The following is a 20,480-nucleotide window of genomic DNA, read 5'->3' as shown; positions in this document are numbered from 1 at the left end:
GGAAGGACACTGACTTCTGGTTAGAAAATACCATAGAGAATGTGTTGACAATTTCTTGTAGTTTGGCTCTTCCTTTGATGTGAATATCTTGGGTGTAGATCACCTTGCTATGGACCAGCTTCTTCTCAAGTACTCGCGCTCTGTCTCTATTCCATTCTCGGTTAAGCGGCCACATCCTATCAGTGAAGATGTGGTGGAAATATCTCAGAATTTAGGTTCAGATGATCTGGAATCACGCTTCAACTCTACTATTCACTGGTGGGATGACTTTATATAAATTCCTTTGCTTTGAGTCTCAGTTGGGGCTATTTATTAATAGGCATACCTAAGGATCAAGTAAGATAACATTTGTAAAAAGTACAAATGTACATAAATGTAAAAGCTGCAAATGCCATACAGTGTGCTGTTTTTATTATATTCCTGAAAACCCCATTTATGTTCAGTAATTGACAAAAGGTTCCTTGAGGAAATTTTATAGGGTATTTTTATTGATAATTGCTACTTCACAATTAGAATTAGCATGCATATAACAAAAACAAACTGCTGGGCTCTTTCCATATAATTCAGCCTTGTCAATATTATCAGAGGAGGACAGAGCCATGCTTCCTGATCTGTAGTGAGAAAGTGGGAAAATCAGGCCTCAAACACAAGTTTATGTGACCCTATATCATGGATTTTTTCACAATATACCACTACCTCTTCAGAAATCTTGCAGGATCTGTTGTATTCTGAGGAATCTTGCTGAATCCTGAATATGTAAACTCTCTGGCCTTTATTGTTATGCCATGTAATCCTTAAAAGGTAAGCTTTACAGTCCTCCAGATTTGGAGAGGTTCTTTACTTGATTTTCATGAAAATTGTGAAGGAACAGCAGAGGGAAAATTAAGTGATAGGAACACTTAAAAAGCATAAACATTCTCTCCTATCTATTTCGCTTATGTGCCAAAGCTCCAAGCCTCATATCCTGGCCAAATTCCCTGAGAAATTCCATCCATCACTAACTTAGAAACTTACCTCCTTTTGCCCCTTTTTATTCTCCCCAGTTTACAGAGCAAAGCCAGAAAATACTGTTCTCAGTAGAAAAGGGGCTGGGAGCAAAATAGACCAAATAGGCTAGTCTAGAAATCTCATTAGTTAGCTAAAGAGGGAGAAAACCTGGAAATACTCATACATTAACTTTTTTCTTGTCAAAAAATTAATGTTGGGTAACATGAACTGTTGTAGCATCTTAGACTTCAATTTTTTTTTTTTAATTCAGTTTTATTGAGAAATACTCACATAGCATGTAATCATCCATGATGTACAACCAACTCTTCACAGTACCATCACATAGTCGTGCATTCATTACCCCAATCTATTTTTGAACATTTTCCTTACACCAGAAAGAATCAGAATCAGAATAAAAAATTAAAAAAAAAAAAAAGATCCCCTCCCCCATCCCACCCTATTTTTCATTTAGGTTTTGTCCCCATTTTTCTACTCATCCATCCATATACTGGATAAAGGGGGTGTCATCCACAGGGTTTTCACAATCACACTGTCACCCCTTGTAAGCTACATTGTTATACAATCGTCTTCAAGAGTCAAGGCTACTGGGTTGGAGTTTGGTAGTTTCAGGTATTTACTTCTAGCTATTCCAATATATTAAAACCTAAAAAGTGTTATCAATATAGTGTGTACGAATATCTACCAGAGTGACTTCTCAACTCCATTTGAAATCTCTTAGCCACTGAAGCTTTATTTCATTTCATTTCGTATCCCTCTTTTGGTCAAGAATATGTTCTCAATCCCGTGATGCCGGGTCCAGATTCATCCCTGGGAGCCATATCCCACGTTGCCAGGGAGATTTACACCCCTGGGAGTCAGGTCCCGTGTAGTGGGGAGGGCAGTGAGATCACCTGCCGGGTGGCTTAATTAGAGAGACAGGGCCACATCTGAGCAACAAAGAGGCACTCAGGGGAGACTCTTAGGCACAATTATAAGCAGGTTTAGCCTTTCCTTGCAGCAAGAAGCTTCATAAGGGCCAGCCCCAAGACAGAGGGCTCAGCACATCAAGCCCTCAGTCCCCAATGTTTGTGAGAACATCAGCAACAATCCAGGTGAGGAAGTGCAACACCTCTGCATCCTCCCCCAGCTCTTCAGGGAGGCCCCAAATATATATTTTTATTCTCCACCCAAATTACTTTAGGATGTGTTGCTATTTCATTCTAATTTATACAGACCTACTATAGCTCACTTCCTATTCAAAGTTCCATGTAATTGTAGTGTTTGAACAAACTGACTGTGGAAGTTATATTGTTTAGAAAATATAGATCCTGCACCAAATAAACATCTCTTCCCTTGGTCTCACATGGAAGTTGAAGTTTGAACACAGTCAGTTTCAACATTTACCCTTTGGCCCAATTTGCTCTAGTCTTAACCAGATCTGCTTTATTCATATCTCTAATTGAAGTCTGGGATTGTACATTTATCACCACACTCAGCACTTAAACATATTGATTATTATGAAAAAGTGTGTCTTTTTGTTTTGTTTTTGGTGAATAATAACAAAGATAATAGAAATCTCCCACATGTGAGAACATTTTTATATTTTTACATTTAGCAGTCATTGGCCACTCCAGTTTTTGCCAAGTTATACAGTCCCAGTCTTCATTATCTATCTTTACCTCTGATGTCATACATTCCCCTATCCCACCTCTTACAGCTTTACTCACAGACATCTTTGTTCCATGTACTTACAATATTGTGCTACCATCACACAGTATTATGTTATCCATTTCTGGATCTATACAATCATTCCTGCTGAACGTTTCTGTAGTCCTTCAGCATCAAATGCCTGACTTCTACCCTCTTTTTATCTCCTGGTAACGTGTGTTATCAGCTTTTAACTCTAAAAGTTTGCTTTTAGTGTTATTTCATATTAGTGAGACCATATAGTATTTCTCCTTTTGTTTCTGGCTAACTTCACTCAACATAATGTCCTCAAGGTTCATCCACATTATTATATGTTCCATGTCTTTTTTTCGTCTTACAGCTGCATAATATTCTATCATGTGTATATACCACAGTTTGTTTATCCACTCATCCATTGATGGACATTTGAGCTGCTTCCATCTCTTGGCAATAGTGAATAATGCCGCAATAAACATCTTAGACTTCATTTTAATGGATGTTGAATAGTATAATAACTGATAAAATTTTACCCACATTCTTTAATGTGTAAGTAGAGCACTTATATCTGTTTCTGCAGTCTGCAAAGGACAGGCAAATCTGAGTTCACCTGAAACCTCAATTTTCTAAATTCTTCTGCCTCTCTGGCAATATCCCGCTGACTTTATTTCATTACCAGCACTTTTCATTGAAGTTATATTTTCAAACTCTGTAATGTATAGTGTCATAATCTCTCAGGACAGCCTTTTATTGTGGTGATTATAGATGTCTAGTTTCGTTTACTAAAAAACACAGATTAAACTGATCGACTCCATTTATATGTTGTTTTCACTATGATTACCAAGTGGATCCACAACATGTCTTTTTAAAAATATCCCTGAGTCTCAGTGTAGAAAAAAGTAGTGCTACTCTGGAATATAATCAACATTGTTCTTCTCTTACTGCTGATTATGTTTGTGAAATTTAAATGCCAAACAGAACAAAATGGTGCTTGTAAATTTGTGATTTCAATTATCCCCTGATTTATTAAAGTTTGTAATTTTTAGCGAAGCTGAAGTATTAAGAAACTCTTTGTGTCATGTGTTTTGGGTACATCAATGGTCATGACTGTATTTTACTTCAGTTTAGTCTCTTTATCATGCCTGTATGTGTAAGAATCTTACTCTACTCTATTCCATTCCATTTCCATATATTAGTATCTTCCCTACATCAGACACTCCATTAATTACTCTGAGTACGGGGATGAAAAAGAAATTGTACTTGTCTTTGATAACTTCACATCTTACTGGTGCAGACAGACTGTATGTACAATGAACTATAATTCAATGTGACTAGTCCTACGGTATACCCGAACAGGTTGCATAAATAAAAATGTGGGGGTGAGTGGATTGATTAAGGACCTGAAAAGGATATCTGAAAAGGGCCACAAATCCAGACCTCAGTAATTAATCACTACCATCATGCTTTTCTTATTATGCATGGATTTGTAAGATTTAGGCTTTCCATTAGGTTTTTTTTTTTTGTTTTTTTTTTTACCAAACCTAAGAATGATTTAATTATTTTTGGCAATCAGAGGATTTATTATGAGAATGTTATTGTGTTGCTTTAGGCACTGTCTCAACTAAAGCAGCACACCCTCCCTTATAAAGCTCCGGAAGACACTCTACAGAAACTTGATAAACACAAGTTTCCCTTACACAACACTCAGGTCTCAAGAGAACTGACTACCATAACCATTCTAAAAAATCTGTTAGAAAATTGAATATTCTTCCAAATGTGTGTCCACTCCCTAATTACTCAGTGTTTTGTTTTCTGAAAATATCAACTCATAAAATATAACAATATACTGTGTTATGTTTTCTAGTTTCAAGTGTTATGCCAGTGGATTAACTTAGTGGAAAGCCAACAATAACATTATAAAGCACAAGATATATCATATTTTGGAAATCAATTTATTTATGAAACATTGGCTATAGATCCTATTTAACTCAAAGAGAATCAATACCATCCAAATTATGTTTGTGGAAAATTAATTTCTTTGAGGAAATATTTTTAAAGTTTTTCCTGATATTTGGAGAAGGCAAACTCCTGTAAAGATATTGCAAAGATTCCATGGGCATATGAAAAATCAAAATAGGTAATAACTAATAAATGATTGAAATATACTAAGAAATAAGCATATATGACATGAAACTGTTATTGCTGTGAAATCTGCAATCTTCAACATATTAGCCTAACATGTTGAAGTTGGTAACATTTGGGTGTATTTTCAAACATGTAAAATGCTACTGCGGAAATTGAAGACAAATCTTTGTAGTATTTTTATTGTAGCTAACTGAAATGAATTTACCAGATCTTCTTGTAGTTATTTTTACTATTAGCTAATGACATTAACATGTATGCTCAGGTTTTAAAAATTTGTGTCTTTTTATGGTTAGAACAAACCAGAGAACCCCATTTCAGTTTTTCAATACAAGGCTTGTGGAGGTTAGCATCACAATTTTAGGACAGGTATATCCAAACAAAGTATTGGATTGAGTGAATTTTGACAGTCATCTGAGCAATTCAGGCCTCAGGGAGGACATAAGCTGTCTGTATATGACAGTAAACAAACCCTTGGAATGATGTAAGTGGGCTCTTTTGAGGAAGACAGTGTCAGGTCTTGAGAAAAAGTTCATAATTTTCAACTTTTTTTTCAAAGGAAAGATTTAAAGGGAAACTCTTGGCTGACTGTCAGTGAGTCTGGTTTCTATGACACTGTTTACAACACTTGTCTATATCTTCATGCCTCTCTGGACATAACATGAGGAAGAGGAGGGTATTTGTAGATCAAAGTATAGAAAATTATTTGGAGGCACCTTGTAGAAATGGTGCTGCTGTTACAAAAATAAAAGGCATAGGAATATATGGAGCGAGTTGCTACATGGTACATTGTGAGAGCACAGGCTCAGGCACAACAGAGCCTTTCAGCAAACGACCATTTTATTGGTTACACAGCCCAAAGGGTCCAAAAGAGCAGGGGAAGAGATTCCGTCATGGCTAGTCTCCTGGGGAGGCCAAACTGCTCAGGTCAGGGTCAGTGGATGGCAATTCCACATGCCCCACTTCACGACAGAGGGGAGAGACAAATCTGTGCTGCCCAGGGAGGTGTATTTATATAACTCAGGGGGAGGGGGCACTGTCACTGAGATTTCCTGCCCCAGTAAGCAGCTGGGGCTGCTTGTTCCTGGTTTCTGGGTTTAAGGTCTGGTCAGGCCTTTTCATTAGCTGTAACATCTCCCCTGGGCTGCATAGTGGAAAAAGTCTAAAAAACACCGTCTCACAATGGAAAAGGAGGTGAGGTAGACAAGGGCTGGGAGATGGCTGTTGAGCAGGTATTGGTGACTTTCCCAGCAAACATCTTTCAGAGAACAAGATATTTAGACAGTGTGATATAATTGTTTAAAAGGAGGAATTAAATTGGTTCATACAATGGAATTGTATTTTCAATTATGGGTTCACAGTCTAGTTAAGTGTAAGACTTTTAATGGTAGGCCAAGTGTCCATTATATTGGCTCTACATTCACTCAGTTTGCAATGTCAAAATGGAAAAGTAAAATGCAAACATCATTAAATACAGAAAATAAAAGAAATGCATGACATCATATAGAAATCTATGGCATTTCATTTTCCATACCTTCAGCATTTGGTTTGAAAAGTTGAGATAAAAATGATCATGATGATAATGCTTCTGCTGTTTTTATAATGAGGAGGAGGTTAAGGGAAATATAAATAGCAGGTCTCCTAGAAAGCAATACCATTTGCTGAACTGAAAATTTGAGTGTGTTTCGAAATTTAACATTATCTGACGATTTTAGATTCTTATTTGTGATTATTTGAAACTCACCATCTTTCTGTTGTGTTTTTCAGTACATTTAGACATAGAAAGAGGTGTCTGTGTACTTCGTTGTTAGGAAGTTAGTTTATTATGGGCCACAGATTCATGGGCTGGAAGACACAATATAAATGTAAAATATTATTTCCATTATTGCCAAAGTCCTCTCATAGTACTGTTTCTGTTCTTACTGTGTGTCTTTTAGTTTTTTTTTTTTGTTTTTAATATATCAGTTATTTAATTAGGTTCTTTGCAAAAAGGTTAGAACCTCAATTTGTGATGATAAACTCCATTTGTGAGAGAGACAGAATGCAGATAGCCTTGGAGCTGAGGAACAGCTTTGATTTTTGGCATAAGTTGTGAGTCCACGGTTTTCTGATCAACCTTGCTCTGCTCTGTAAGCTCACATTTCTCTTTCTCTGTGTCGAAGATGTCTCCTTCCTGGTTTCTAAGTTTATGCAGCTTCTTCTTCTTGAAGTAAGCATCAGTCAGATGTTCTGGGATTTTCAAACCACTTATGTCTCTTTTGGTGTAGGTGGCAATGACAAATTTCTGGTGTGCCCTACGCAGTGGAACTCGATTGAGGACTGGGGGTCCAGTCACAAGTAGCAAGCCACTGCCCAACTGCTTCAGGAAAACCACTCTCTTGCCCCTGTGGCGACCAGTGAGGATGATCAGAACAGTCCTAGGAGTGATGCTGGATCGCAGCTTTCTCACACGCTGACTGAAGGGTTTTTTGCCATGGCTCAGCAGCTTCCAAGGCACATTTTCAGTAGGATAATATCTAGGCATTTTGTGACATTTAACCACTCTGGTACCTCCATTTTTGTCACCACCAATGGGTTTTGTGACAGTAGCAAGAACCTCTTTCTTTTTCTTTTCAACCCTGGATTTAGCTGCTGAATACTTCCTCTTGTACATGGCCTTTCTGGAATACATTGCAGATAGGGAAGAACCGGGTTTTGACTGAAGTGAGGCTTCCCTTTTGTGGGCTTTTTGGTCTTGAGACTACTCTTCTTACCCTTGCCACTGGCATCAGCCTTCTTGGCCTCTCTCCATAGTAGTCAGCTTCTCAGCCTTTTGCCCACCGTCTTCCGAGATGGAAAAGAGAACTAAAGACCTTTGAGTTAGTTTTGAGAAATGTTTCTATTTTCACATATTCCTAAATGTAGGGGAATGGCTTTCTCCAGTGTTGCAGTTTGTATTGCTACAAAACAGATCACCCTCACATGTAACAACTTAAAACTGTGTTTTTTTGTTTGTTTGTTTTTAACAAATTCCATAGGTACGGAATTTGAAAGGTCACAGTGGGGCAGTTTATCTCTGCTCCATGATGTCTGGCCTCCGCTGAAGAGATTCAAAGGCTGGGGGCTGAAGGCTTGTTCGCTCACATATTTGGCAGGACTTGAAGACAAGGACTGTCTATAGGATGTGACTGCATGTGGCATCTGGCAGATTGGTGGCTTCAGGGTAGTTGAAATTCTTACAGGGTGGCTCAGGGCTCCAGGTGCAAGTGTTCTGTTCAGAAATCACAGATTCACTTTTGCTGAATTCTCTTGGTTTCAAGCAAGTCATAGGCTGCTCAGATTCGGGGGAAAAGGGACACAGACCTCACCTTTTAGGGAACAGTACCAAAGAATTAGTAGCCAATTTTTTAAAAAAATCACTCAATCAGGTTTTTGTTTTTATTGCATGGAATATTAAAACTTGTTTAAACAAGGATAAAAAAAAACCAAAACCATCATAAACAACAAAATTAACAAAACATAGCAAAATGCCTGAACAATTTATGTGTATTTTAATCTTTTTGCTGAATATTTCTTCTTTTTTAAAAATTTTTATTGAGGTATGATAAAAACAAGAGTTTTAGTGTAAATATTTATATGCATGTTAATGTAAGGAGAGATGTTGCTGATTTTCTGTGTGTATTGATTAGTATTACATTGGATTCCACATAACAAAACTGTTTATAGTGACTTAGCAAATAGCAGTTTTATGTTTCTGATGTTGCAAGAAGTCCACAGGTGTGCAGCCCAGAACTCACTTGAGATCATCAACTTGCTGTGCTCCATTTGCTTTTTGCTTTGCTATCCTTAGGATGTGGCTTTGGGCCTTTATGTTTAAAAGATGGCTATTCTACCTCTCCATCCAAGTTTCATACCATCCAGGTATGAAGAAGAATGAAAGAGAATGAAAGTCAAAGTGGTACTTCTGACATTTCTTTAAGTACAATAACTTTTGTAAGGCCCTCTCAGTTGACTTCACCTTATAGCTCAATGGCCAGAACTGACATCATCTGTCCCCTATAGCTACATGGGAGACTGGAAGGTAGCCCTTTCAACCTGGCACTTGCACATGCCATACAAAATTAATGTTAGGAAAGAAGGGGAGATTGAATGGTGAGTAATCCCTAGAAGTATCAGCTACATCATGAAAGCAGTGGAATATGGTAGAGGAACCAGGCCATGAATAGGAAAAGATGAGGAGGAGATGTTTTGAAAGGTTTAGAAGATAGATGCTTTAAAAGCAAGGGGAAGTATTAGCTGATGATATCATTATTCTCAGATAGAAGCAAAGATGGGACCTGAATGACTGATCCATAACCTAAAGACACAAACTAACCACACCAAAATTTGTGTTTTATTTATTCTTTCAGTAAATTCTCCTTTGCAGATGGATTTACAATGTTTTAAATAGAATAGAGATACAAAGATTCTTGTTGTATGACTTGAATAATGATTGACTTTGAGCAATTTAGAATAGAATTTATTAATTTCTGAACATTAATTTTCCCTCTCTAGGACAGTCTACATCTTCTTGTGTAGTGGGCTAATACAGGATGTGATTTCATGTCTATGTTTTGACTCATCATAGTTTTTATTGCCTGAATGCCACTAAAATCCAGCAAGAACATTCAGAGATGCCATGTAACGTACCCAACTAAAACACAAAACTCTTAACATAGTTAATGCTCTGGCTTCTAATTAGAATTTTATAACACTATTGGATTTCTACTAAACTTGTAGAACCATGATAACTTTAGACATTGGTTATAGAGAATCTTTGTGTAAGCTGTTTCATATAAAACAGATTAAATGATAACAAAACTTTTGTTTTTAAATAATATGTACTTGTTTTTCTTATACTCCCATATCTTCCATTGAGTCTGTTGAATGAACCAAGCACAAAATACAGAGAACTCCAAAAGGAAAGACTAAAAATTTCTGACAGTTCTTTTAATTATATAACATTTTGAAGGTGAAGATGTTTTGGACAGATAATTGGTTCTTAGAAAAACCTTCTTGAGGTTGGTATCCACATGATTCATCATTTTACTAATGGGTTGATTCTTGCACCCCAAACTTTGGATTCCATTAGCTATGCTCTTCCTTAGATTCTAAAGATGGCTTTTCCTCCTATTGAACAATAATTTGACCATATGACATACTTATCTATTATTTGTTTCCTCCATGACTGGACAGTTACCAGATTTTGACTTTAGGTTATTTGCTTTTCCCTCACACTTTAACATGACTCCTAGGCTCTGATCAGTAATCACTGTCATGCAAGCAATTGAATTTGGCAATTTATAATGCAATTAATTAAAAATGAAAGGAAATAAATCTGAAGAGTATAAGCAATTTTATGAACTGTTTACTTGAAAAGTGTAGTTAAATGTCCATTTTAAATGTTGGTTTAGTATTCACATCTGAAAACTCACTAAATCCTATAAAAGCCTATAAGTGAATATCTTACTTAAAGTCAAAACAGAAAACCATATTTCAGAGATGTTTTTGTAATATCAGTTGTAATTTTGAATGGCAAGATGAAAAGCTAATTGTTCTGGAAATTCTTAAACTGCTATAATGAGAAATGGACTCAAAGCTATCGAAAATAATCCTATTTTGTTGACATTTTGGAAGTGAATTTAAAAAAACTAGCTCTTATTACTCTAAACATTCATCAATTCCAGCAGAGAATTAAATATCCCCAACTAACAAGGATAATTTTTTTCCTTAAAAATAATTTGATTTAGCTAAGTAAATAAAAATTAAAATAAACTCTATAAGGTTTGAGCATGATACAATGTGATTAAGTCAAAAATCCCATAAAACATGAGCAAATTATAAAATCTGAGAGTAATTACAGGGGTCAATAAAATAACAAATAGGAAAGATTTATAGAAGTGTATAAATGAAGGACTTAAACTCCAGTTGAAGCAGACAAGAGAAGGAATTATGTGCCTAATCATTATTTAAGAAAACATTTATTTCTGAATCCCATGGAGTCAGATGAACAGTCATTTACAAAAATACCCGTTAGATACTTTTAGTTTACTGGTTTTCAAAATCCATTTTTAAATTACCTAAGACAAGTTTGTTCATGTAAATCAACTTTGTATTATGTATAATGCTTTTTTTCCTCTTGCATAGTAGGCATTTGACACGTTTTTTGATAAATAAACTAAATTAAATTGTTTTTAAAATATAAAAGAGGAACATATATGGATATTTAGGAAGAATTTCTTAAGGTAATTGCTTCTAGTGCTCACATCTAAGATAATCATACCTAAATAAGCCTCGGGGTCATCACAGTTCTAGTAGCTCTGCTAAAGATGTAAATTAAAGAGCTAAAATGTATTGTCTTATTTTATGTAAGAAATGACTTGACTCTTTCTATAACTCTTACACTAACATCTGATGAAAGAGTGCTTACGTTTTCAGGCAGTATTTGTTAGAGTGTTGTCTTGGACCTCTGGCATCAGCATTATATGGGAGCTTGTTAAAATGGAAGACATTAATCAGGCTTTCTGGATTGAAACCCCAGGACCAGCCTTTGTAACAAGCATTCAGAAGGTTCTTAAGTACCCTGAAGTTGAGAACCACTGCTTTGTGGCCTCCTGCAGAGTGGGGCTCAGTGCTGACTGCACTGAAATCATCCTGTAGCTCCTTACAAATACTTGAAGGTTTGAACATGATACAATGTGATTAAGTTTGAGGGAATCACTGATATTCAAGCTAGGATGGTTTCCATCTTCTTTTGTCCCTCAGTTATTTCTGAGCGGTTTCTCATAGTCTTCACTCCTTGAGAGGTGAATTCATTCATGACCTGTTTGGCTTCTTCATTAAGCTGCCATGCCTCTATCACACTGTCTCTGCCTCCATGACAGCCTCTCCAGCCTATGACTGCTGGAAGGGAGGGAGGGGTGATTTCCCCTCTTCTTTATCACTCTCACCATCTTGAAACAGAGCTTTTCTTAATTCTCCATTAAGAAGTGGAAGTCAACAGATAAACTTCTGAAACTTTTCCCACAGGCCTCCTTACAAGAGAAGGGACTTCCTAAACATATTTTCAGCCTGCCATCCTCAGTCAGCAACACCGAAATCCCTCAACATCCCCTACTCTTACTTCCTTTCCCCTCCTCTAACCATTGTAAGGTACAGAGAGAGGAAGATTTTCCCTTCTCTCAAAATCCCCACAGAAACATTCCCAGCCTATCCTCTGAACACAATAAAATCTACAGATTTAGGGCTTAGAACTTTGACCCAAAATGACTTATGTTATCTAGTATAAGACTTAGCTTCTCTGTGTAAAATATCTGCTTTCAGATTGCTCGTAGTTTTAATATTTTCCCCCATATAAACATACAGATTCTTGATTTTTATTTGAGTAATGTAGGACTCTATTAGGTGATTTCCCTGAGACAAGGAAAGTTTTCCTCCAAGAACACTGAAATCTCTACCATTTGAAATAGAAACCATTTGCAGTTTTTTAATGACAACCTTTTTCTAATTTCTACCTTTCATGATCTCAAATTCTTTGTGCCAAAGTTCCCAGATGACATCTTGGTGTATATTATACATATGTATAAGAAGTCTGTCTATTGCTTTAAGCCCTGTAAGATTTCTTAAGGTGGAAAAAATTACAGATATAACAGGGTTTTTTTCTAACTGTTCATTTCTACAAAATGACAGGATAATTAAAGAATCACAGATTGCTGATAGTAAATTAAAAAACACATTTGGCTTATTTATTATTCTAGTTTTATTAGATTATTCTAAAGCAGTATAATTAAATGATTGTCTATCCAGATTTCAGTAATAATTAAAAAATGAAAATAGATGTATTAGTGTTAAGGAATCTTCACTTGAAAGGTACCTATGGAGCCTACAGTAGGTGCCAGATTTAATAGAAGCAAACCACTCTTAACAAGTTGTTGATGTTTGGTCTGTGACACACTAATTGCATTAGCTGTGTAGTTTTCAGCCTTCCTCTACTTTCCATTTTCTAAGTTGTAAGGAGGCTGATAATAAAACTAACTAAAAAAGGACTTCTGCAAGCTTTAATTTCTTACAAGCAACTATAAAACTCTAGGGTTGAGTTAGAAGGCACATGATAGATTGGCATCAAAATCATTACAAAATATTTGCTTCACTAACTATAAATGATGGTACAACTAAGAGAATAGAGCCTGATCTGGAAGCAATCTTTTGTGAAACCATAAATATAAATCTAAGATGAGGAAGTTCATTTAAAACTACAGTTTGTTTAATAAAATGCTTGCCAGTACTTTTTCCATTGTGGATTTCCTGGAAAATAATTTATTTGTACCTTAGTAAAATTTCCTGGAAATTAAAAAAATAAAACGTATTAGAATTTTTCTCAGGTCTCACCAGCCTGTTAGTATATATGAAGTTATATAAATTAAATACTTATGTTTTGCTGGCCTATTACTCCCAACTGCTGACATGGGTTGTCTAGATTACTGTGGAATCACCCCCAATAATTTCTTGCAGTAACCAAGTGGTTTCTCAGAGGTGCTTTTGACCCAGTTTGCTCTCAGAGATTCCTTGTTGCACCATCAGGCTGGGCTCTTCTCCAAGTTGCTCCAGAAATGGGTAATATTTCCCCATGGCCTCCTCTTGGGTCAGGGGGTTCCCACTGCTGATGGTTGCTCTTCCACTGGATGTGAGGCAGAGTGATCTTTCCATACCCTCCTCTCTGTTCCAGTTGTCCCATAGTTTCTCTTTATTTTCTGCACAGAAGTTCTCTGTTCATGGTTGCCCTAGGTAATTAGAATCACCTGGGGAGCTTTAAAAAAAATAGCAAATTTATGCTTCCAAGCAGATGAAGCAGATGCACTTTGCTGTTCCTGCTGCTAAGTGTAAGTAAAAACCCTGGACACTATATATAACACAAAAATAAGCAGTCTCTGAAAGGTAGAGAGAAAAAGGCAGTTCTTGGGACTCAAGGAATGACACAGTGGTTAGTCCTTGGGTTTTCTTTTTGCATCACATATCAAAGAACGGGGCTGAAGAAGGTGACAACCCAGAAATGCCAGTGGGTGCAGTCGAAAAACGCCCCGGCAAAAGCCAGCCCTCTCTAGCCCTGGGTCCAGGAAAGGAGCAGCCTAGCAAGGCAGAAAACTTTTACATAAAGCTGCTCTACTCCAGCTAATCAGAAAAATCTGTGGCAAACCCAGATATATAGTCAAACTCCTAAAAACAAAAGGCAAGGAAAACTCCTTGACATAAGTGAGAGAGAAGCAACACCTTACGTGTAGTTGAAGAACAATTCAAACGACCGTGGACTTCTCATCAGAAACCGTGGAGGCTGGTAAAAAGTGGCAAATATTTCAAGTGTTGAAGGAAAGGAATCCTATGTTCAACAAAAATATCCTTTGTTAATGAAGGGAAAGCAAGGCATTCTTGAATTTGAAGGGAAAAGAAGAGAATTTGTTACAAAGCAGATTTACACTAGAAGAATGGTGTGCTGGTTTGAAGCTGTTATGTACCCCAGAAAAGGCCATGTTCTTTCAATCCATTCCTGTAGTGCATACCTATAGTGGGTGGGAACTTTTGGTTAGTTTATCTCAATTTGAGATGTGACCCACCCTGTTCAAGGTGGGTCTTAATCCTTTTACTGGAGTCCTTTATGAGAGGATAAAGGACAGAAAAAAGCCAAGAGGTTTTAGAGAGAAAACCCCCAGAGAAGCTAAGAGAGGACCCACAGAGGGAGCCACTGAAGCCAGAAGCTGAAAGCAATGAAACCCAGGAGAGAAGTATCAGGAGATGCCGGCCATGTGCTTTCCCATGTGACAGAGGTGTCCCGGATGCCAGCACTCTTTCTTAAGAGAAGGTGTCCTCCTGCTGAGGCCTTAATTTGGACATTTTCACAGCCTTTGAATTTAATTTGTAAGGTAATAAATCCCAGTTGTTAAAAGCCAGTCTGTTTCTGGTGTATTGCATTTCTGCAGCTTTAGCACTGAAACAAGTGGCTAAAGGAATTTCTTTAAACAGAATGGGTATGATAAAAGAAGGAATTTTCAAACATCATGAGGGTAAAACAGACATGGTAAGCAAAAATATGGATACATACAGTTGTCTTTCCTTCACCACATGAATCTTATAAGTTATGTTTGGTGGATGAAGCTAAAATTATTACATGTCTGAAATGGTTCTAAATGGATGTAGAGGAAATATTTAGGACAATTTTATATATATTTGTATATATCTATATCTGTATATCTATATTCAATATAATTAAATATATTTCAGTGGCACTAACTGCATTCATTATGTTGTTCTACCACCACCACCATCCATTACCAAAACATTTTCATCACCCCAAACAGAAACTCTGTACCCATTAAGCATTAACTCCTGTTTTAGTTTGCTGGCTGCTAAAACAAATACCATGCAATGGATTGGCTTAAACAACAGGAATTTATTGGCTATGCTTTCTCCTAGAAGAGTGTGGCATTCTTGTGCTGGCTGCCGGCAATCCTTGGTCTTCGGATCTTCTTTCTCGTGGCAGTGCACATAGCGATTTCTCCTGGTTCTCTGGGTCCTGTTGACTTCTGGCTTCTTCATGTGGATTTATCCCCATGTGTCTGAATTTCATTCTTCTTATAAAGATTCCATTGATAGGATTAAAGTCATCCTAATCCAATTAGGCCACACCTTAACTGAGGTAACCTCATCAAAAGATCCTGCTTACAAAGGGTTCACAACCACAGAAATGGATTAAATTTAAGAACATGTTTTTCTGGCCACTCCAAGCCACCACAACTCCCCATTCTCTACTGCTAATTTGGCCCCTGGTAAAGTGTATTCTAGTTTCTGACTCTCTGAATTTGCTTATTCTAATTATTTCATGTCAGCGGGATCATGTAGTATTAGTCCTTTTGTGTCTGGCTTACTTCACTGAATGTAATGTCTTCAAGTTTTATCTGGGTTGCTGCATGTATCAGAACCTTATTCATTTCATGGCTGCGTAATATTCCATTGTATGTGTATACCACATTTTGTTTATACGTGCATCTGTTGATGGACACTTGGTTTGTGTCCCTCTTTTGGCAATTGTGAATAATACTGCTGTAAAGATCAGTGTGAAAATATCTGAGTCCCTGCCTTCCATCATTTGGAGTATGTACCTAGAAGTGGGATTATCAGTTCATATAGTAAATCTATACTTATCTTTCTGAGGGGTCACTAAACTGCTTTCCACAGTGGCTGCACCATTTTACTCAAAATGCACCATTCCCACCAAAAATGAATGAGTGTTCCTATTTTTCCATATCCTCTCTGTGCCAGTTTGGATGCATTATGTCCCCCAAAATGCCATGTTCTTTGATGTAGTCTTCTGGGGGCAGATGTATTAGTGTTGATTGGGTTGGAATCCTTTGAGTGTTTCCATGGAGATGTGACTCAGTCAACTGTGGGCAAGACTTTTGATTGGACAATTTCCATGGAGGTTGTACCCCACCCATTCAGGAGGGTCTGAATTAAAGCACTGGAGCCATATAAAAGAACTGACAAACAGAAGCAACTCAGAGCAGCTGTGAGTGACATTTTGGAGAGGAACTGAGAGAGACATTTTGGAAACAGCCATTGGAAGCAGACTTATGCTAGTCCAGAGTTTGCTCCAGAGAAGCTGAGAGAGGACAAAACACCCCAAGAGCAACATTTTGAAGAATGCACAGGAGGTGAGAGAGGAGCTGAACACAACCCAGGATCAGCAGGTGCCAGCCACGTGCCTTCCCAGCTAACAGGTTTTCCGGACACCATTGGCCTTCCTTCGGGGACGGTGTACTTGTGTTGATGCTTTCATCTGGACATTTGCATGGCCTTCAGACTGTAGCTTTGTAACCAAATAAATCCCCTGTGCTGGTTTGTATATATCATGTCCCCCAGAAAAAGCCATATTCTTTAATGCAGTCTTGTGGGGGCAGACTTATTAGTGTTCATTAAACTGGAACCTTTGAATTAGGTTGTTTCCATGGAGATGTGACCCACCCAACTGTAGGTGATAGTTCTGATTAGATAATTTCCATGGAGGTGTGGCCCCGCCCATTCAGCATGGGCCTTGATTAGTTCACTGGAGCCCTGTAAAAGCTCAGACAGAAGTAACTCATGGCTAGCTGCAGCTGAGAGACACATTTTGAAGATAGCCATTGGAAGCTGACACTAACATTTTGGAGAACAACATTTTGAAATGCCACCTGGGAGCAAGTGGACACCAGCCACGTGCCTTCCGAGCTAACAGAGGTTTTCCAGACACCAATGGCCATCCTTCAGTGAAGGTACTTGATTGTTGATGCGTTACCTTGGACACTTTATAGCCTTCAGACTGTAACTTTGTACCCAAATTAACCCCCTTTATCAAAGCAAATCCATTTCTGGTATTTCGCTTAACAGCAGCATTACCAAACTGGAAAACTCCAACACTTGTTATTTTCCATTTTTTAAAAAATAATAGCCATTCTAATGGCAGTGAAATTGTATCTCATTGTAGTTTTGATTTGCATTTCCCTAATAGTTAATGATGTTAAGCATCTCTGCATATGTTTATTGGCCATTTGTGTAACATCTTTGGAGAAATGTCTATTCAAGTCTTTTGCCCATTTTAAAAATGAGTTGTTTACTTTTTTGTTAAGTTGTAATATTTCCTTATATATTCTAGATGTTAAATCTTATCAGATATGAGGTTTCCAAATATTTTCTTCCATTCTGGGAGTTGTTTTTTTTGCTTTTATGATGAAATTCTTTGATGCATAAAAGGTGTAATTTGTACAAATTCCCAATTATCTATTTTTTCTTTTGTTATTTGTGCTTTTGGTGTAAAGTGTAAGAAACCACTGCCTAACAACATCCTGAAGATGCTTCACTATGCTTCTCTCTATGAATTTTACAGTTTTGGTACTTATAATTAGGTCTTTAATCCATTTTAAGTCGATTTTTGTACTGGTGTAAAGTAGAGGTTTACCTTAATTCATTTGCATACGGATAGCCTGTTTTCCCACCACCATTTGTTGAAGCAACTATCCTTTCCTTATTGTGCAGACTTGGCACCCTTGTCAAAAATAAATTGGCTACAGATGTGAGGTTTGTTTTTCTGAACTCTCAATTCTATTCCATTGGTCTGTATGTCTGTCCTTGAGCCAGTACTATGCTCTTTTGGTCACTGTAGCTTTGTAATAAGTTTTAAAATTGGAAGGGTGAGTCCTCCAACTTTGTTCTGCTTTGCAAGATGATTTTGACTGTTCAGGGCCCCTTACCCTTCAATGTAAATTTAATGATTGGCTTTTCTATTTCTGCAAAGAAGGCTGTTTTGTGATTATGTTGAATCTATAAATCGCTTTGGGTAGGATTAACATCTTAATATTTAGTCTTCTAATACATGAACATGGAATGTAATTCCATTTATTTAAGTCTTCTTTAATTTCTTTTAGCAGTGTTTTGTTTCCATGTGCAAGCCCTTTACATCCTTTATTAAATTTTTTCCTAGGTATTTGATTATTTTACTTGTTATTGTAAACGGAATTTTTTACTTGATTTCCTTTTCAGATTGTTCATTACTAGTGTGTAGAAACACTACTGATTTTTGTGTATTGATTTTGTACCTCTACATTTTGCTGAATTCATATATTAACTTCAGTAGTTTTGCTGTGATATTTTCAGGATTTTCTCTATCTAGGATCATGTCATCTGAAATGGCGAATGCTTTACTTCTTCCTTTCTCATTGGACACCTTTTAGTTCTTTTTTATTGCCTATTTACTTTGTCCTGAGCTTACAGTACAGTGTTGAATAACAGTAGTAAGAGTGGGCATCCTTGTCTTGTACCTGATCTTAAGGGAAAGCTTTCAGTCTTCCACCATTGAGTATGATGCTGGTTTTGTGCTTTTCATATATGCCCTTAATCATATTGAGGAAGTTGCCTCCTATTTCTAGTTTTCTAAGTGTTTTTATCAACAAGGGGTGCAGGACTTTGTCAAATGCCTTCTCTGCATGTGGGTTTTTTCTTCCCCCTATTAATGTGCTGTATTCTTTTGATTGGTTTTCTTATGTTAAAACACTCTTGCATTTGTGGGAAAAGTCCATTTGAACATGGTGTATAATTCCTTTAATGTGCTGTTAGATTTGATTTATTGGTAGTTTGTTGAGGATTTTGCCTCTATTTTCATAAAGGATATTGGTCTGCAATTTTCTTTCCTTGTGGTATTTTTATCTGGCCAGATTTGGATGAATCTGGCCTCATAAAATGAGTTAGGAAGTCCTCCCTCGTATTCAATTTTTTGAAGAGTTTGAGCAGGATTGGTGTTAATTCTTCATGGAATGTTTTGTAAAATTCACCAGTGTTGCCATCTGGTCCTGGACTTTTCTTTGTTGGAAGGTTTTTGATTAGTGATTCTATCTCTTTCCCTATTATTGGTCTGTTGAGATTTTCTGTATCTTCTTGAGTTAGTCTAGATAGTTTGTGTGTTTCTAGGAGTTTGTCCATTTCATCTAAGTTATCTAATTTTTTCATGTTAAGTTGTTCATAGTATTCTCTTATAATCTTTTCATACTTCTATCAGTTCTGTGTTAATGCACTTCTTTTCATTTCTGATTTTAGTTATTTGCATATTCTCTTTTTCTTTTTCCATCTAGTTAAAGGGTTGTTGATTTTATTTATCTTTTCAAAGATGGTTTCGTTGATTCTTTCTATTATGTTTTTATTCCTTATTTCATTTTTCTCCACTTTCATCTTTGTTATTTCCTTCCTTCTTCTTGCCTTGGGTTTAGTTTGTTTTCCTTTTTCTAGATCCTCCAATTATAAGGCTAGGTCACTGATTTTTTATATTTCTTTCTTTTTAATGTAAGCATTTAGAGCTGTAAATTTCTCTTTCAGCACTGTCTTTTCTGCATCCCATGAATTTTTGTATGTTCTGTTTTTATTTTCATTCAAGATATTTACTAATATCCCCTAAACGATTTCTTCTTTGACCCATTGGTTGAAAGTGTGTGGCTTATTTGAAAAGCCCCCTTGAGAGACTGGAGGAAAATTGTGGGAATATTAAATTTACCCACCTGGGGAACTCCTAATATTCTCACAAACATTGGGACTGCCAATTTAGTAGGCCAAGTTTATGAAGTCTGTTATTGCAAAGGGGAGGCCAAGCCTACTTATAATTGTGTCTAAGTGTCATCCCTAAGGAACCTCTTTTGTTGCTCAGATGTGGCTTCTCTAAGCCAAATTTTCAAATGGACTTGCTGCCCTCCCCCCTACATAGGATATGACTCCTGGGGGTGTAGATCTACCTGGCAACGTGGGACATGACTCATGGGATGAGCTTCGCCCTGGCATCATGGGATTGAGAAAGCCTTCTTGGACATAAAGGGAGAAGAAAATGAAAAGTAAAGTTTCAGTGGCTGAGAGATCTCAAATAGAGTTGAGAGGTCATTCTGGAGGTTATTATATAGATATCTCTTTTTAGATTTTAGTGTATTGGAATAGCTATAAGTAAATATCTGAAACTGTTGAACTACAACCCAGTAGCCTTGATTCTTGAAGATGATTGTGTAACTGTATAGCTTACACTGTGTGACCACATGATTGTGAAAACTTTGTGGCTCCCACTCCCTTTATACAGTGTATGGTCAGACGAATGG

At 36.9% G+C, this 20,480-nt stretch overlaps 1 protein-coding gene and 1 long non-coding RNA gene across 2 annotated transcripts in view; one reads left to right on the top strand and one right to left on the bottom strand.

The window, feature by feature from the left end:
- LOC119509246 overlaps nt 1–20,480 on the top strand; it is a 335,151-nt gene that overhangs the window by 128,145 nt on the left and 186,526 nt on the right. The window lies entirely within an intron of this gene.
- Nucleotides 6,806–7,590, bottom strand: LOC119509244 (60S ribosomal protein L6-like). The gene has a single exon (XM_037803176.1). The coding sequence runs from the start codon at nt 7,481–7,483 to the stop codon at nt 6,806–6,808; it is 678 nt and encodes a 225-aa protein (XP_037659104.1). The 5' UTR covers nt 7,484–7,590.

This window comes from Choloepus didactylus, chromosome 14 (assembly GCF_015220235.1).
Source record: "Choloepus didactylus isolate mChoDid1 chromosome 14, mChoDid1.pri, whole genome shotgun sequence".
NCBI classification, from domain to species: domain Eukaryota; kingdom Metazoa; phylum Chordata; class Mammalia; order Pilosa; family Megalonychidae; genus Choloepus; species Choloepus didactylus.
The sequence above is the reverse complement of the archived record's forward strand: the minus strand, read 5'-3'. Positions and strand labels throughout refer to the sequence as shown.

Coding starts and splice junctions, on each gene's coding strand:
- LOC119509244 (XM_037803176.1), bottom strand. CDS start 7,483: ATGTATTCCAGAAAGGCCATGTACAAGAGGAAGTATTCAGCAGCTAAA.